This window comes from Clupea harengus, chromosome 16, assembly GCF_900700415.2.
Source record: "Clupea harengus chromosome 16, Ch_v2.0.2, whole genome shotgun sequence".
NCBI lineage: Eukaryota > Metazoa > Chordata > Actinopteri > Clupeiformes > Clupeidae > Clupea > Clupea harengus.
In genome coordinates this window covers 22,275,338-22,294,678 of record NC_045167.1, presented here as the reverse complement: position 1 = coordinate 22,294,678, position 19,341 = coordinate 22,275,338, and the positions used below count along the sequence as shown (strand labels likewise).

Here is a 19,341-nt window from a genome sequence, read left to right as displayed (position 1 = left end):
CTCTCTCGCTCTCTCTCTCTCGCTGTCTCTCCATTTCTCTCTCCACATCTCTATCCCTCTCTAACTCTGCATCTGTCTCTCTCTCGCTCTCTCTCTCTCGCTGTCTCTCCATTTCTCTCTCCACATCTCTATCCCTCTCTAACTCTGCCTCTGTATCCCTCTCGCTGTCTCTCTCCATCTCGCCCCTTCTCATTCCATAGGTTATCTCTGGCCTGTCTCTTTCTCCTCCGTCCCCTTTAAGACAGACAGTCACACTACTGAGGATGGGGAAATAAAGAGGCGGAAGAGGAAACGAGTCAAATATCGAGAAGAGACAACCTGCATGAATGAGAGAAGTGGATAAATATAGATAGAAAAGAGAAACAAGACACCCCCTGAAGAAGAAACACAGAATGATGAGGAGAAAAGGAGTAACGGAGAGAGAGAGAGAGAGAGAGAGAAAGAAAGAAAGAGAGAGAGAGAGAGAGAGAGAGAGAGAGAGAGAGAGAGAGAGGGTAGAAGGATCAGAGATAACACAATGGAGGGAGAGTAGGTGATGGAAAGCCAGAGAGAAAGAGAGGGAGAGAAAAAATGAGAGAGAGAAAATGAGAGAGAGACACCATTGAAGGTTCCTGTGTGAATTATTGAAGAGCACAGAACGCCAGCCTCTCCACACCCAGTGTGACGTATAGCAGAGCTCTCTGAATGAGCCACACACACACACACACACACACACACACACACACACACACACACACACACACACACACACACACACACACACACACACACACACACACACACACACACACACACACACACACACACACACACACACACAGGTGTCTGGCCAGACTCCATGGTAACGTCACCATGCCTGAGCTGTTAAATATTTATTCTCATACACTTGCTGTTGCTGCGATCAGGTGTCGGGGCTTCACAGGCCCAGGGTGTGTGTGTGTGTGTGTGTGTGTGTGTGTGTGTGTGTGTGTGTGTCTGTCTGTGTGTGTTGCCGTGATCAGGTGTCGGGGCTCCACAGACCCAGGGCAAGGGCAAGGCAGCACTCCCAGCCCCGCATGCAGGCCACTCAGGCTACACACACTCACACACACCGCATGCAGGCCACACAGGCTGAACCCTCCCAGCCCCGCATGCAGGCCACATAAGCTATACACACACACACACACACACACACACACACACACCGCATGCAGGCCACACAGGCTACACACACACCGCATGCAGGCCACACAGGCTACACACACACACACACATACACACACACACACACACACACACACACACACACACACCGCATGCAGGCCACACACACACACACACACACTCCGCATGCAGGCCACATAGGCTGAACCCTCCCAGCCAACAACTACCCAAGGGAACACCTGAATGAAGGGGGGTGGGTGTTGGGGGCAAAGGGACGTGAGGTATATCTAAGGACCCCCCGTCAATATGACCTTAGCATAGAGACTGACTGGATATAGCTCTGTTGGGTAAAAAAGGGAAATAAAAAAGACTGAACAGACTTAGACGGGTCAGAAAAAGTAGTCATGATGATAACATTACATTTGATGGACCAAATGTGTTCTGTTTTTAAACCAAATGCAAAGAGGGTGATGGAAAATGTATCCTCTTCTTGAGTATGCTTCTCCAAGTTCTAATTTGTCATTAGGCTGTATTAAGGTCGTTTTCTGGTGAAGTCACTGAACTGGAGAAGTAGGAGAAGCTGATGTTGGGAGCTGCTTGTTGTTGTGAGTATAGTTACAACAGCATAGATTGTTGTGAGTGTGGGTGATTTCATTTAGAGTTACAACAGCATAGATTATTATCGCACTACAGTCAGTTGAGGATGTGAAAATAGAGGATGTTGTCTGTGACCATTCCACTGCCAACTTCCACCATTGGCACAGCAGTTCTGTGGCAACGAGTCAGATTTGCATCTAGTTCTGAGGCCCGCATGATCACGAGGCGACACACAGCAGAGCATATAAATATCAGATTGCAAAACAAATGTACTTCACCCAACCCATTCTTTTTAATGAAACCAAGCTCAACTTCTCCTCTTCTCCCCCTCTATCTGTCTGGCTGTTCTGAGACCTAGATGAAGATGAAGATGAAGATGAAGGTGGATTGAGTTTTGACCCTATTTGTCCTGTACACTGAAACCCACCAGGATGCACTCACACTCACAGAGATCCTGGCATACACATTACACAGGCCAGGCAATGCAAAAATAAGATCACCCAGAAATGTGACATTTGTGACTCGGTGACATGAAATGCTGCCAAAGTTAAAAGTGCCTACATTAAACATATACCTGCAGTCGCTCTGGGAAGATAAAGAGCCCAGTGTCTCTATACTCTCTTCCTCACAGAATCTGTCCATCCATAGCAGACTTCAGAGCACACAATGACATGTACCAGAAGACTGAGGTCAGAGAAGGAATTTTCCTCACATTCCAGAAGTGCAGTGCAGAATCTGCATCGGAATTCCCTTCCCCTTCAGGAAGCTGCTTGGAGGAAACTATGTGGAAAAGAGGCGGCGACTGATTCCCAACATGGAAACCAGTCCTCTCAAGGCACCACAAGAGAAACCCGTTGCAGTTTGCACAGCAAAACACTGTCTAACACCTGGTACACAGAACAGCTTCAGCGACCCTGAGGCCAATTCGAGGATCTCTCTATCAAAAACACTCGCATCATGTCCCAACACACACACACAATAATGAGTCAAGTAAAATGTCAAAGGCTTCCTCGCATCTATGAAGTATTAATGCCTGACAGTCAGAATGCTTCAAGCAGGTATAACATCCACCTCTTATAAAAGGTGCAAGTAGGCAAAAATGATTCAGAAAACTGAAGGAAAAGACAGAAAGAGAAAGACAGTAAAAGAGCAAGATAAAATGGGGAAAAAAACGAATACTGACAAGGACAAAAAAACACAGAGCAACAAACCTGTCTGATCCACAGAGAATAAAACACACTTCATTCACAGCAATCCGACCTGATGCTAAGCACGTGACTTGATCTGACTCGATCGCGGTTTTGAAGATATCCCCCCCCCAGGCACTCCTGGCACCAGCATCGCTCCCTACATCCCACTCCCACCTCTAAATGTCCTCATTTCCTCTCATTGGGCTCACGGTGATACACATTAGGGTAGAGTGTTTGGATCTGGATGTCACCACTTCTTGGGCCCAATCCAAGACAAGAACAGATCTCTGAGCAGGCCTCCACCCCATGCTGACTCAAGCCATCCCACAGACAAGCATTCAATAATGGGAACAGACAAGTGTTATTGACATACTGACAAACAGGGGAACTGAGTTAGACCAGGATAGCTCCACTGAGAGTAAAATGAAAAGCGGCCATCTCACCTTACAGCATGTGTGTGTGTGTGTGTGTGTGTCTGCTTAATGGAGAGGTTCATAGTTGGCATAGCATGGCAAGCAGTTGGATAATGCTAATGTGCTTTGATCTGAAAGAATGCTACTTGAGAGGACTAACTGCATCGCTAATCGTTTTAATTCAACTTTTACAATGCCAGCATCCCCATACCTAAAGCGGTTAGCCTTTGCTGCTGTGTGTGTGTGTGTGTGTGTGTGTGTGTGTGTGTGGGTTTACGTTTTCTTAGAATCCAGGCCAATCTACAGATACATTTCCATGCTGAGATTTTTCCAAAGTAGTTAGCAGTCAGTGAGTCAGTCCCAAGAGTATTTCCTGCTGATTGGCAGACAATACCTGTTGTGAAACCTGCAGTCTCAGGCCTCACAGACGTCTTACAGCACAGCTGTCTTGTGTGTTAACTAAAAATGGCTACACAGGCTACTCCAACATCACATCTAACCCCATTTTTCAACACAAACAGCTAAATTCCCAATAGGGAAACAAGGGAGCAGACACCGCTCCCTACAACAGCAATAGACTCATGTTGAGAATGTACTGTAGGTGTGCGTGTGTGTGTGTATACCTGTGTCTGTCTTCACCTCTCAGCCTAGAGTTATCTGACTGATGCGTTCACCTAAAAGAAAACCCTAACACCACCTAGTATCTACAGCTGGCCCCTTGGTGTTGACACAGCCTTGTTCTACCAACAGCACTTTAAGAACAGTGTTTCTACCTTCAACAATGACTAGGCGACTGTTGAGGATGTTCTACCAACAGCGCTTTGAGAACCGTGTTTCTACCTTCAACAATGACTAGGCAACTGTTGAGGATGTTCTACCAACAGCGCTTTAAGAACCGTGTTTCTACCTTCAACAATGACTAGGCGACTGTTGAGGATGTTCTACCAACAGCGCTTTAAGAACCGTGTTTCTACCTTCAACAATGACTAGGCGACTGTTGAGGAATACACAATGGAATGATGATGTCCCTCTCCTGTGACGTGGAGAACTGAACATGGCGTTCACTAGGGACCTCCATCGGGGTCGACGGGAGACTCCTCTAGCCTGTTTTTCCAGTCTTTTGCACAGAGTTTACTCTACTTTGTTCTGTTTTGTTCTTCGCAGGATCAACTCAGATGATCATACTGCTTAACTGCCGGACACCTTATCCCAACGATCAGCGTGTGTCATTGTGCAACTGAAAACAGATTGTTCGTGTTACTTCTGGGATCTGACCTACAGGCTGACCTTTCCTACCAGTTTGTTTTTTTGTTTCCATTTTTGATTGATGTGACTCACTGCCTGAAACTAGAACTGGGTGATAAAGTATTCAGAGCTAGTCAGGCGATGTCATATGTCATTCTGCAATTCATCATTGTATCCAATGGCCACATTCAGTTATTGAAAATAAAATTAGGAAGTTTGCATATACCCTTTCCCTCTGGTGCAGGAAATCGATAAATAATGCAGGAGTGCAGGAGCTGGCACTGGCGTAAACAATGGACCAGGGATTGGCATGGATTGCACTCCATCCCCAAAGACAAGGTTATTGGCCGCATACACTGGTCTTTGGCAGAGATGACATGTTGAAAGCTTAGCTCAATGTGATGCAGAGAGGAAGACAGAGGTCGTGTGTGTGTAGAGAGCAAGAGTAAGAGTCAGGGAAAGAGAGTATTTCAAATCTTGATTAAATGTCTTGAAGTAAGATGTCAGGTGGGAGCTTTCAGTTTGGGAAGACATGTCATAGGGGCACAGAGACCACTGACGTTATGTGGTAAACTAGGGAGCAAGTACTTTACCTTTGGCTGAATCATCGCACACTGAATCACCTACCTACAGAAGCTAACGTTAGCTAATCATTAGAAATCATTGGGTTCCTATTCAATCGAACGTTATCAACCTTGAGATATCCCTGCTGGGCTATATTTGCTAGTAAGCCAAATATTTCAGAACTAATTAACATTCAGTTGACTGCTGTAATGTAAATAAAAACAGAAATAAACTTTAAGGGTACTCTCAATTCTGCAGATAATACTGATTGATGAAATCGCGTTTGACAACTTCATGACGATGTCAGTGAGGTTTGCATGGTAGCTAGTTGTCTAATTCAGCAATAGAGCGCGCGACTTAACAGAGCAGCTGATTGTTTAGCGAGCTTGTTGGTTGTCCGATTCTGGGGATGTCAGCTAAGGTTGGCTTGCAAGCCAAGTTACACCCTAGTGTACATACCTCGCAGTCTGACAGTGTTGGGACTAGATGACATGCACACACAATTACTAAATTAAGTTAAATCTACCATTCCGAACAGTGCTTACAATCACTAACGTTGTCGTTACTATTTATCACAACTAGGTAACGTTTGCTACTACTAGCTACCATTCCTATCACCATGTTAGCATAGGACACAGTCCATATCTAGGTAGCTACCAAGGTCTTCTTTCTATCCGTCTTGGCGTTAGCTAGTGATGTCTGTAATCTGGCTAACGATACACTGCCGAATAACTTAAATCAGTTAGAAATTTAGATGAATATGGTGTCTTGTCAACTAGATGACGTTAAGTGACTAACTTTAGCAAGCTAGTTAGCTGACTAGCTAACAAACGTCATCTTAAATGCTAGCTTTATTAAGTTAGCTTGCTAGCTAGCTATTTTGGCATGAAATTGGTGGAGTTATATCAATTCATAGGGGCACCCAGTATCGTGCCAGACACGTCGGATGTGCTGCTAATAAGCTGCCCAGCTAGCTATTCAAATAAAGTCAGCATTAATAGTGACACTGAACTGCAGCAGTTGCTAGTTAGCTACATAATGGGTAAAACTGACCTGGAGAGATGCTTCAAGATCTGTTTCTTGATCAGCCCAGCCATGACCGCATGAATGATTTATCCTCAGATGCGGGTCAAATGATCTATTCCGTTCATTTTCGTCACTCGTCCTTAAAACAGGACTGGCCTTCTTCCATTAAAACGACAAACACTGGTTTGTTTGACATTTCCTATGGCTGAAACACTTCGTACGTTTGCCTACAGACAGTACACCAGACCGCATAGCCGCTTTACTTTCGACTCCACACAGCTTCATCACCTGGAGACGCGACGCAAGGCGGCCTGTAGTGTCAACGCGTCGTATGGGCGGGGAGAGAAACAGTGGCGTCATAGGTCTACGATCCAAAGCAAGGCACTGGATTGGGAGTTTTCAATGACTCAGAAGAATTATTACTGAATTAATGATCTTTTCTGTATTTATAAGGTTCAAAGGGTGATTTTAAGACGGTTCTGGATTACCAATGACTTCTGATTTATTCATGATTGAAGTCGGTTGAAGTCACACACTGTATGCAACACAGCATGTAATGTGTTTTCCATATTTTGGTCTTTTGTAGGATTGCAACCTGTAGTTTCAGTTCAAATTCAATTAAACCACATTATACTGCAACTAAACTTCAATTTAGATTAATTTTGTCATTCAGTCACCACTAACTGAGCGGCTGGTCTAGTTCTGGTGTGGCTCAAACACGGTCTATATTGTAATAGTTTCACTGGCACAAGGGTGCTTAACTAATATGTAAAAAAGAAAAGAAAGTCAACTGAGACATCTCTCCTTTGTGACAGGCTAGAAACAATGCAGCCTGTTCAGGACAGTTGTTTGTCCTAAATAAGGACATTATTACCATATTGATGGCTGGCTTAGTCATAGCTTTAACAGTGTTCACAGCAGTTCTTAACCCCTCTGATTTTCTTTATCTGTGCATTTACGATTATACTGTCTTTTTGTATATTGGCGAGGACACTATCCTGCACATCTTGACATTCCTTCTGACACGCTTCAATGTTTGGCTGGAAAACACTAACACCTTTTAATCAATGTAAAAACAAACTGCCCATCATTATGTATTCATCTTTACTCAGAGTCAAAAACAACACCATATTTACAGCGCCACATATTTACATCAGACTCGAGCTAGCAAACAAGCTGAAGTCTGTTGAGGACGAAATTATGGAAGAACAAGCCAAAAGCTGAGACTTGTTTAAAATCCCTGAATGCAAACTGGGAGGCTTTTTTTAGCCGTAAAACATTTGCCTTAAAAGAAGGACTTAAATAGTGCAACCACATGAAACACTGATTTGATTTTAAAACCAGTGGGGAAAACCCATTAGCAAACACTCAAGTGGCGAGATCTTTTAAAGTCTTCAGCCTTTGGCACATATACATACAATAAAAAAAAAAAAAAAGTCCATGAGTAATTACTCCATGTCTTAAGGTCCAGGGTCAAAGTCACAGGGGTCAACCAGAGGTCACAGGTCAAGCAGGGCATCGCGTGAGCTGAGGCTGCTGTGCAGGGCGATGCCCCGGTAGTCCCGTGGGCTGATGCCCCCGTCCCCGTCCCCGTCCCTGAGGCTGTAGTCCCGCTCTCGCTCCCTGTCTCTGTCTCTGTCCAGAGGGGGACCCAGCTCCTCCAGCTGCTGCTGCTGACTGCACTCCAGCTCCTCTAGACGCCTGCGCAGCACTGACAGCTCCCTCTGGTGCTGCTCATCCTGAGGGAGAGAGAGAGAGAGAGGGAGAGAGAGAGAGAGAGAGAGAGAGAGAGAGAGACACAGAGAGAGAGAGAGAGAGAGAGAGACAGAGAGAGAGAGGGGGGGGGGAGAGAGAGAGAGTTAGTGGGGGCAGAGAGGAAGAAAAATAGCCAAAAGAGAGAGGGATGGATTCAGAGAAGTTGGGGGAGAGCAGTTGGGAGGAAGGCAGCGGAATAAGGAGATGGTAAGCGGAGAAGAGGAGAAGTAATGAAAGACAAGAGAGCAGAGGAAAGGAGGAAGAGTGTAAGACCAAGAACAGAGAGGAAGAGTGTAAGACCAAGAACACAGAGGAAGAGTGTAAGACCAAGAACAGAGAGGAAGAGTGTAAGACCAAGAACACAGATGAAGAGTGTAAGACCAAGAACAAGGAGGAAGAGTGTAAGACCAAGAACAAGGAGGAAGAGGAAGAGTGTAAGAACAAGAACAAGGAGGAAGAGTGTAAGACCAAGAACAAGGAGGAAGAGTGTAAGACCAAGAACACAGAGGAAGAGTGTAAGACCAAGAACAGAGAGGAAGAGTGTAAGACCAAGAACAAAGAGACCAAGTGGAGCGAGTAGAGAGAAGTTGTAACATCAGTTCCAGATACGTTTCAGAAAGCTGAAATCAAGGGGCAAGGTCTCACACCTAGATTAACATTTTAGGTGTATTCTACCGTGTCCCTTTAAAATGGGTTCCCTAACTGCTACTGGAAATGCTCATCCCTGTCCAGCCTGAGTGTTTACTCAGAGCCAGACCCCCTACCTGTAGGTTGGGGAAGAGCCAGACCCCCTACCTGTAGGTTGGGGAAGAGTTAGGGCCCTACCTGTAGGTTGGGGAAGAGGCAGAGCCCTACCTGTAGGTGTGGGAAGAGTCAGAGCCCTACCTGTAGGTTAGGAAAGAGTCAGGGCCTTACCTGTAGGTTGGGGAAGAGCCCCTCGGACCCTGGGAGCAACACTGAGGGGGGCCCGGGCGTGGAGGAGAACTGCTGTCCAATCAGCAGCCTGCGGAACTCGCTGTGTCTGCGCTGCAGCTCCTTCAGACGCCGCTGCATCTGAGCGTGCTCGTCTGAGTGTGACCTCCTAAAACACACACACACACACACACACACACACACACACAAGTGAGAGGATGAATCCAGACACACACATGGCAACAGACACACAAGGAGCACATTCCCAATCATATTGACACAGCGGATTACATACACGTTGTCTCAGAACTTGTACTCTGTGCAATGACAACAAAGTTGAATCTAATCTAATATTGCATACACATACAGCAAGTGTGCATACACATTACACACACACACATTTAAGAGTACAAACCTGACTGAATGTGCCCATATGCTCAAAGATAGCACCCATCTTCAAGAAGTAACACATCACCTGCTGTACTTGATGTTACCGGTTGATAACTGCAGTTGCACACCCAGGAGCCCTCTTTCTAGTGCAACTGCCTCACATGTTCTACCATAGAGATAAGGCTACAGGACACAAGGCTACCTCCCAAGGCTACACAATAGCAGTATCTGCAATACCGTTTGATTTGGGTATAGAGACAGGACATACTTTTTGGCCGTGCTGACTTCAATCTCCAGCTCCTCCACTTTGGCCTCCAACAGCTGGATTTTATCCAGCAGTTTCTTCTCCTTGGCCTCCGACATGGTTTTCCTCTGAAACAGACAGAATTTTAGAGGGCAACCACATTAACATTCAACTCTAGGCCTAAGGCACAATTTAAGCAGTTATATTTCTCCTTCCCTGACCTTTTTCTGGGCCAGTGCTGCCCTCTGCAGGCGCTCCTTGGCCTGGTTGTATTTGTCCTGTAGCTCGGCGTCCTGCTCCTGCAGCTTGTGTTTCTCCTCCAGCCACTCCACCCTCCTCTCCTCCACCAGCCTGCACATGTCAGAAAGGAGAGAACGACGACTGCATGAAGGAATGAGCCAAATCTGAAGTGGAACTTAAAAAAAAGTGAGGAAGTGAGAGGAACTGTAAGAGAGTGCTGTAAAGGGGGAGGGAGGTGAGGAAATGATTATTGCAGAGTTTCAGAGCCAAGGTTTCAAATGCACAGGGAATTGTCAGAGGCGGTAATTAAAATGGAGAGTCAGGTGCCAATTCCAGCAAGTTGTTGTTGTTCTTAGTGTCATTCAATTGGAGCTGCTTTATCTCATATTACTGTGGCCATTAAGCAGGGTCATCAGTACTTGCTGCTAATAGCACTATTAGCAGCTATAAATGCCTTTCTTCCGCTATTGTATGCTGTAACCAGACAAAAGCTCCATTCACACTGAACACATGGTGAGGAGGACTGGCTCTCATTTGTATGCATAAGCAAAGCCTCTATTCCGCTCCAGCAGTCTTGATTCAGCAGTCCAGGTAGCTGTTCCACTGAGGTGTGACCTGCAGCCTGACCAAAGGTTTATTTTCATTCTAATTAGGAGTTAACATCCACAAAGGAGACACAAAAACACCATCAGTGTAAAGTGCATTCAGAAAGTATATAGACCCCTTCAGTTTTTATGCCAAAACCATTTAAATAATTTTTTTCCCTCATCACTCTATACTCAATAACCCATAATAAAGAGAAAACAGGTTGGATGGAGACTGTCAGTGGACAGCCATCTTGGGAACCTTCAATGCAGTAGAAATATCTCTGAAGCCTTCCCCAGATCTGTGCCGACACAATCCTGTCTCTGAGCTCTGCAGGCTGTTCCTTCCACTGCATGGCTTGGTTTTTGCTCTGATATGCATTGTCAGCTGTGACACCTTATACAGACATAGTACAAACATCTCAAAGATGATAAGGCTGCAACATAACAAAATGTGAAAGAAGTGAAGGGGTCTGAATACCTTCTAAATGCACTGTATACATACACTAGCATGCCGCTCATGCCCGACAAGCAGAAAAATGTGTCTTGAAGCATAGAAATGATGCTCTCTTAATAAAAGATCACCCATTTTGGTCATAGTAAAGAATTGACAGATATAAGTTCAAAATGATATTTTGCCTAGTAATGAGTCCTGAACTAGGAAGGAACTTGTGTGCTTTCAAAGTATTGAAGTATTAAGGTATTGTAAATGTGTCATGTTTGATTGTACCCGAATGACCAAAATAAAAATTAAATAATAAAAAAATAAAAGATCACCCAGCAAGTGAGGCAGCTTCTGCACGACATCTAGTGTAAAACGTGCTCTGTATTTCTGGTGTTTAAGTGTATTAGTGCTTGCTTTAAATGTATAGTGTGTAGGATTCAGGGGGATCTATTAGCAGAAACTGAACACAGTATCATGAGGCCTTCGTATCTACACAGGAAGCGGGTCCTCTTCCACGGAGTTCGTCATGTTGCGACGCCATGTTTCTACAGTAGCCCAGAAGGGACAAATCAAAACACTGGCTCTAGAGAGGGCCTTTCGTGTTTTTATGGCACTTGACGCTTGGAAAGTAACGGGTTTTCAGTTGGTTGCAATTCAGCAACCTCACCAATAGATGCCACTAAATCTTACACATTGCACCTTTAAAAGGTAGGGTGCTCTAGCTGTCCGTTCAGCATCTGCGCTAAAAAACTAAAACGTGTGTGTTCGTACACAATCCTAGCTCTGTAAATGGGAAACAAACATATTGGCTGAGACATAAACAACAACAGCAACACGTTGCTTCAGGAGCACGGAAGGGAGGGATGTCATTGAATTGGCTGTTGAGCTCCGATATCAACAACCTTTCGCCCACATTGCAGACTCCATCTTAAAGTGGTAGGCACCATCTAGTGTAGAATGTGCTTTGAATTTCAGATGTTTGAATTTCAGATGTTTAAGTGTATCAGCACTGTATCGAAGGCTGCTGGGCCTCTCTCACCTAGATGTTTAAGTGTATCAGCACTGTGTCGAAGGGGCCTCTCTCACCTAGATGTTTAAGTGTATCAGCACTGTGTCGAAGGGGCCTCTCTCACCTAGATGTTTAAGTGTATCAGCACTGTGTCGAAGGGGCCTCTCTCACCTAGATGTTTAAGTGTATCAGCACTGTGTCGAAGGGGCCTCTCTCACCTAGATGTTTAAGTGTATCAGCACTGTGTCGAAGGGGCCTCTCTCACCTAGATGTTTAAGTGTATCAGCACTGTGTCGAAGGGGCCTCTCTCACCTAGATGTTTAAGTGTATCAGCACTGTGTCGAAGGCTGTTGGGCCTCTCTCACCTAGATGTTTAAGTGTATCAGCAGCACTGTGTCGAAGGGGCCTCTCTCACCTAGATGTTTAAGTGTATCAGCACTCTCTCACCTCTCTGCCTCCTGCTGGGTCTTCTCCATCTGGGTGCGGGTGTTCCTCAGCTCCTCCCTCACGCGCTCCAGGCTGTCTCTGAGGCGCTGGTTGGTGTCCAGGAGCTCACTCTCCGACTGGGACAGCGTGCCCAGCTGTGTGCTCAGCTCCTGGTTCCTCTGGGGGTCGGGGGGAGATGAGAGGAAGGATGAGTCTGGAGATGAGTCTGACTTCTGCATATGCAAACTGTAATGTAGTGTGATGTAGCTGGTGTGCTAGATATGACCACTGGGCATGCTGAGTTGAAAGGCAAAAGGTAAAACTTTAATGACTTTTGAAAAAAAAAAAAAAAAAAAGTTGCTACATGAAACCAAATGCAAATTATCTGTTTAATCAATGCTCTTTGTAGGCTAGTTGTAATTGAACACCAGCTAGGGCAGGTGAAATGTAATACTACAAAGCCTGCTCTCTGCAACTGCTATGTGATGTAATGTTGTAACGTTAAACAAGCTGTGTGTAGCAACTTATACATTAAAGTGACTTGCATCATAATCCTTAAACCATCACTGGCCAGTCCCACCATCTTGCACTTTAAATAAAATCAATTGCATCCCCCCCCCCCCCCCCCCCCCCATAAATAATGCGGTAATAAGAAAGTAATCGCAATTGTGGGAAATCACATTTCACAGACGAGTCTTTCTTCAGGAAGGAATCTGACCCAAAACCACTCTACTTTACATACACAGATCCCTCCACTTCAAATATACACAACAGTACTGTAACGGCGCCTCCTTTACCTGTCTCAGCTCCAGGTTCTCTGACTGCTGTCTCTCGAGCTCCTCCAGCTGAACACTGAGCTGTTGCATCTTCCCCCTAAACACACAAACACACACACAAATGCACACACGTGCACATAAACATACACATCCAAAAGTAATGTAACAACATCCTAGAGTTACAACTCAAAGAATATTTGAGTTTACAGCTTAATTCTAGCTTAATGCCATGAGAGTTACCATTTCATTCAGAATGAGTTCTGAACGAATCAATTTGACATCGGATGGGCTTGATGTACCTCAGGCTGTGGACTTGACGTACCTCAGGCTGTGGGCTTCTTTCCGCATAGACTCCTCCCCCAGCTGGCTGCTACGGATACGCTCCTCCCACTCGTCTCTCTGAGCGCTGGCTGCTGCCTCCTGTAGCGCCTTCTGCTGTTCCAGCTCCGCCAAGCGGTTGTCCATCTCAATCCTACACATTAAAGTGGCATTATGCAGTAATTGCACTTCAGGGTTAGGGTTAGGATAAGCAGTTTTACCTTAAAATAACAGCTTAAAAATGACTTTTAATATGGAGAATCGCTTCCGTGCCATTGCCATACCAGGGTCCGTAGGCATATTACTGCGTTATGTAGGTTTGCCTGAAGCCGCCCGGTTTCTACTGTCTGTCGAACTAGTAAGTAGCTTATTTGCCGTCTTGCTTTGTCTTGTGTTGCACTTGCTTGATGTTTGACTGTGTTAGGACAGTTGTTGACTAACTAGTTTGTCATAGTGTCTAAGTAAGCACATTTCAAGAGGTTTCGCTAGTTTTAGCCGCTAGCATCTCGTTAGCGATTAGCAATTCTTCCGTTATGCTGCTTTAATACACACTCGTAAATACTGTCTATATCACAGATCACACACTAACACAGACACAAAAACATATACACATACACTATAAAACAAACCAATCTCACAGCCACAGAATGACAAAAAGTAGTTGGAGAGAGAAAGAGAAGAGACAGAAAAATTGAAGAGACACAGACAGACAGACAGTGTTCTCACTTCTCTTCTTGAACGGCAGCCATTTTGTGGAGTTCTTCTTCGCGGGCTGCCTGCACCCGGCGCACCATCTCCCTCTCCTTCTCAGTCAGCATCTCCTTGTTCCTCTCCACCGTCATCCGCAACACCTCCACATCAGACTGCAGGGCTGGGGGAGACCGGAGGGTGAGGGGGGTGGAGAGGGGTGAGAGAGGGGGGAGATATGGGACAAAGGAGAGAAAGAAACAGACCAAAAGAGAGAAGGAGAAGAGCAGGAAAAAATTATATAAGAACATATAGAGAAAAAAGGGTGCATGAGGGATAGACAGACAAACCAAAACAAGAGAAAGAGAGAGAGATAAAGTGTGGGAAGAGAGACTGAGAGAGGTCTGTACCATCCACTTGGCTGTGTAGCGCGTCCCTCTCTCTCTCCAGCTCTCCTTTGCCTCTGACACACTCCAGCTTCACATTAGTCACCTCAAGCTTGTGACTGTGCTTCATCCCCTCGACCTGCATCAACACACACCAGCACATCAGCATCTAAGCACACATACATTTAACAGAATTTAATTGACCTCGTCAAACTGTTTGGCAAACGGCTTTATAATAAGTCCTGCTGGTCAGCTAGTAACAAATGAGGTCATAACAGATTAGGCCATGCCATCATTCTTCTACTGAACTAATGGCTTTATTTTTACTTTCATTCAGCAACATGACATAAATTAAAATATAATGGCAGGTTCAATTAAAGCGACCAGGCCAAAAGCTGTTAAATTGTTAAAAGCAGGATTCAGCAACCTCAAGGTCATTCCATCCCTATAATTTTGAATGTGACCTTTAAGAGGTCATGAGTCAGAGGTGAAAGGTGAGGGGTTGGGTTGACCTGGCTGGTGAGCATGTTGACCTCTCTCTCTGCCTTGTGCAGCCGGGTGGTGAGCTGTGAGTTCTGCTCCTGGCTGAGCTGCAGCTCGTTCTCGACCCGCTCCAGCTGCATCCGTACAGACTGCTTCTCCGCCTGTAGCACACCAACCACACACACACCAACCACACACACCACCACACACACACACCACCACCACACCAACCACACACACACACACACACACACACACACACACACACCAACCACACAGACCACCGCACAAAGAGGTGAGGCCTAGTCTACCACTTGAACCCAGTATTAATAAATGCAAATGTAAAGAATGTTTAACACTAAATGTGGTGGTGCAACAACGGAATAGTCATATGAGTGTGTGTGTGGGGGGAGGGGGGGGGGGTTTTCTCTTAGCCTCTGCTCACCTCCAAAGACTTGACCGAAGCCTGGGTCTCGGCTAGCTGACGCATCTGGATTCGCTGCACGTTGTCGGCCTGGGAGCCGGAGCTGTCCCTCTCGGCGCGGAGCTGAGCCACCTCGGCCTCCAGGCCCTTGAGCCGCTGGTGCAGCTGGGCCTTCTCGCGCAGCAGGGCCTCCACGCGTCGCCCGTCCCGCGCCGGGTCACCGCTCTGGAGCTGCACGGCCAGCTGCTCCCTATCCTGCTCCAGACGAGACACCTACAGACACCAGACACGTGGGCATCAACACAGGGCCAAAGGGCTCTGCTCCAGGCACACTGGGTCACGTGTTCACTTGCTGACATCTTAGATGGGACATTGTGAACCAGTGCTTTCAGCTTGGTGGTGCTCCACGGCTATCTAATTGGCTGCTGTGCGGTTTACTGGAGTTGGTGTGTGTCAAAGCTTCTCAAGACACACTAGCGCGCACACACACACACACACAAACACACAGACACAGGCACACACACACACCTCAGCATCATATCGCATCTTTTTCTCCTCCAGGACCCGTGTGTGCTCCTCTCTCTGCTGGTGAAGCTCTGACTTGAGGTAGGTGAGCTCATACCTGAGCTTATTGTACTCGGAGCGATACTTCTCCGCCTCCTGAGACACAGAGAGCGAGAGAGAGAGAGAGAGAGAGAGAGAGAATAAATATGATAAGGTATATATACCTTTGCCAGTTGGCTTTTTATTACACTGAACTTTTGTATACTGTGATTTATTCCCCTCAAAAACATCATTCCATAATTATAGTGTTATTGGCTCCTAACAGTTAAATGAATCTGTTTATTTTACTTTTAGTAAACAAATATATAGTATTAGTATATATTTACTATATTCCAGTGGATTATGCAGTGAGTGAACACATTAAAATGGCCCTTCTGAGGAATATCCAGTTTCCACAAAGCAGAGCAACCCTAACAGACCAAACACCAGGGTCGCCATGGCAATGTCCGTTGGTTGCCATTGAGATGACGCTTGCAGCTGCAGGTTGCAGAAGGCGTCTCCTAGGACTGACGAGTGTTCTATAGTGATCTCAGAAGGCGTCTCCTAGGATTGACGAGTGTTCTATAGTGATCTCACCTCCTCTAGTTTGTTGAAGCGTTCCCTCATGGGCACCTCCAGCTCCTGCTGAATCTGAGCCCTCAACAGCTCCTGTCTCTGGGGGGTTATGATCTGACGATGAGACACAGAGACAACACACACACACACACACACACACACACACACAAACGATTAACACACCTGAGTAATCTAATCCATGCTTAAAACACACACAAACAAAAACAAAAGCATTCATAAATCACACACGTAAAACAAACACTGCCCTTGCAAGCAACCTGAATCCTTTAATTGGAATATTTGTGTCTTTCCTAGAGGTCTGCCCAAATCGAGTCAGTCCCATTTTAGCTGAATGACATTTATTTATCCATCCAGCCCCCCTGGGTTGTAACATTTTCATTTTGGGTCTGGTTTACGAGATAGGGCTGGTTATTTAAGCTATGAAAGGAAACCTAATGTGCTTAAAGTGACAATGGTGTTCTTTGATGTAGGGGAAAGCTCAGACAAAAAAGGCAAAGCATGCTCTGATAAAAAAAAAGGTTTTTTAATATATTTTTGGTGCTTTTTTTTGCTAATTAATAAGATCTCTTCTGTAGACCCAAGTCTAGCGGTACCTGCAGCCTCAGCTCCTCCATCTGTCTAGTCTTGTCCAGCAGCTCTCCCCGCATCTCAGTGAGCAGCAGCTGCAGCTTCTCCTGCGACATCTGCTTCTCCGACAGCAGCCGCTTCAGCTCAGTCTGGGCACGTGTGTATTCATCCTGCAGCCTGTGGGGGTAAAACACACACACACACACACACACACACACACACACACACACACACACACACACACACACACACCCATACACACCCATACACACACGTCACTCCCTCATAGCAAGGTCTTTCCTAAATACCAAAAACAACCAAGGTGACTGGTCCACCAAAAATCCCCTAATACTGGTTTTGAATAACCAATAAATATAAGCACTGGTTACAAATCATTTGCAAGTCATGCTCTGTAGATGTAACTTATGTATACTCATATTGTGATCTGTCACTGTCACGGTATTGCATTTGAATGTAGTTATCAGAAGGGTTCGACAAAACAGTGTTAAAGCTGAACTGCTTCTTTCTGCTATGGCATTAAGGTCCTAACCATCAGTAAATTCCATATGAACTTAACCCAATTGGTGAGTAAAGGGTAAAGCTTACCTGGTGTGCTCTGCCTTGAGGGTTTGGTAGTTTGTCTTATGATGCTCACAGCGCATCCTCTCGTCGATCATCATCTTCTGCAGCTCCATATCTGAAGACCCCAGACCCAGAGACCCTCCAAGCAAACCGGTGGGTTGCTTAATGCTCCCCATATCCAGAGTCGGGAGCACAAGGGGAGGTGCAGACTGTGCCAGGCTTGAGTGGTTCATCCTGTCCTCCATGACACACAAGTGTGTGTGTGTTTGTGAGAGAGAGTGAGAGAGAGAGAGAGAGAGAGAGAGAGAGAGAGAGAGAGAGAGAGAGAGGTATATAAAAAGAGAGCGATGGACAGGGAGAGAGAGGTTGCACCTCCTTTTATAGCTACCCCAAGAGGTCGCCAACCATCGAAATGACCTCCACAAACGCCAAAGTCACCAATCACTTATAAACCGCTCCCGATTCTGCCACCCACGGGCAGAAATCACTTCAAGGCCGAGTTTAATCAGATCACTCGCAAATGTTTTGGATAATGACAACGTTCAAGATGTTGCCAGCGACAATAACGACGGCGAATGTGGAGCAATCATACGAAGACACTGGCTTGGACTCTTGTGAGAGATGAGTGATTAGGGATCCAGCTAATCATAAGAGGTCACACTGTTGCCAGGGCAATGAGGACTCTTTCAAACCACTTGTAACTCTCTAATCATCTCAACAACTCAAGGCAATCCTAACCTAAATGCTTCCTTAACTAGGCGATTTCCAAAGATTTCCCAGCTGGCTTTTGTTGTGGATACGCTGCATTACCAAGGGAATATGTGGTCGGTGACAAACCAGCAATAGGAGCAGTGTTCCTAATAGCATTTACTGTTCAAGGTGATTGTACCTAGAGTCACCTATCGTAGGACACACTAAGTTAAATTAACGTTAGCTAGGACAGACCAAACTGTTGTGAACTACTGGATGAATACATCGTGCTTGTGTTTACATCCTTACATAACTGGTCATATGATATCCCGAGTAGTTAGTAAAGTGACAGCAATTTAAAGATTTCGCACGCCAACTTAATTATCAGCTGAAATGCTCCTTGTTAGCTAACGATAGGCACTAACGTTACTATGGACTTAGTTGTTCAGGATAAGCCAGGTCGTCGTTGGCCAACTCATGACAAACCCATGGCTAACATAGTAGCTAGGATAACTAGCTTGTGTTAAGGTTAGCTCACCTTAGCCAAAACCAGAACAGTTCTTATTAGGCGAACAAAAGCTGACGTATTAGGCATTAGTCATGTCCTTTACAGTAACTTATTGAAGAGACTACCAAATAGCGGACATGCTCTGATGTCATGCATACATCAGCTTTCTAAATTTAAAAATGGCGCTTTTTCTCCAAACTTGACATTGTGACGCTAGTTATCTGTAGCTAACTTCGGCTCGCCAAGGCTTAATACCTGACACGTAAAAATGCCAGTACATTTCAGATGCTTTTGCATGCTTTGTTGTCATCTCTTATTATTAATAGAAATGCACTCGCAGAGTAATCCGCTGAAAGGCAACTACTGTTCCTTACCTCAGCCTGAGAGGACTCCCCCTTCCACAAGTTTATTAACCTAGCTTGGAGGCTAGCTAGCCATCATCCACCCACTACTCTAACCATCCCTGAAGGAAGAGAATACAAATGCAAGTTGAATGACGGGAGCTGTAGTCTTATTTGGCTGTGATGTATGGTTGCAAGAAAATCTTAAAATTCTTGATATTTATGGCGCTTTTATTTAAGAGACTAAACCTCAGTA

The 19,341-nt window shown here is 45.5% G+C and overlaps 2 protein-coding genes across 3 annotated transcripts in view; both read right to left on the bottom strand.

Moving 5' to 3' along the window:
- uhrf1bp1l (UHRF1 binding protein 1-like) overlaps positions 1-6,531 on the bottom strand; it is a 58,454-nt gene extending 51,923 nt beyond the window's left edge. Inside the window, exon 1 of the mRNA XM_031582399.2 lies at positions 6,206-6,531. Within this exon, the coding sequence (XP_031438259.1) occupies positions 6,206-6,249 (44 nt within the window). The 5' untranslated portion in view covers positions 6,250-6,531. The remainder of the gene's footprint in view (positions 1-6,205) is intronic.
- A 734-nt stretch (positions 6,532-7,265) lies between these two features.
- cep83 (centrosomal protein 83) lies at positions 7,266-19,226 on the bottom strand. 2 transcript variants are annotated; one of them, XM_031582400.2, is made up of 16 exons: positions 19,119-19,226; positions 17,571-17,780; positions 16,991-17,141; positions 16,398-16,490; positions 15,786-15,917; positions 15,279-15,530; positions 14,863-14,994; positions 14,375-14,489; positions 14,004-14,148; positions 13,282-13,431; positions 12,981-13,056; positions 12,205-12,362; positions 9,701-9,830; positions 9,504-9,607; positions 8,849-9,014; positions 7,266-7,917 (listed from the first exon to the last, which is right to left on the bottom strand). In XM_031582400.2, the coding sequence occupies exons 2-16, from the start codon at positions 17,777-17,779 to the stop codon at positions 7,678-7,680; spliced, it is 2,253 nt and encodes a 750-aa protein (XP_031438260.1). In that variant the 5' UTR covers position 17,780; positions 19,119-19,226; the 3' UTR covers positions 7,266-7,677. The 2 variants fall into 2 exon arrangements, with proteins under 2 accessions (XP_031438260.1, XP_031438261.1); XM_031582401.2 differs by having other exon boundaries at positions 17,571-17,785; positions 19,119-19,213.
- Between the last annotated feature and the right edge of the window lie 115 nt (positions 19,227-19,341).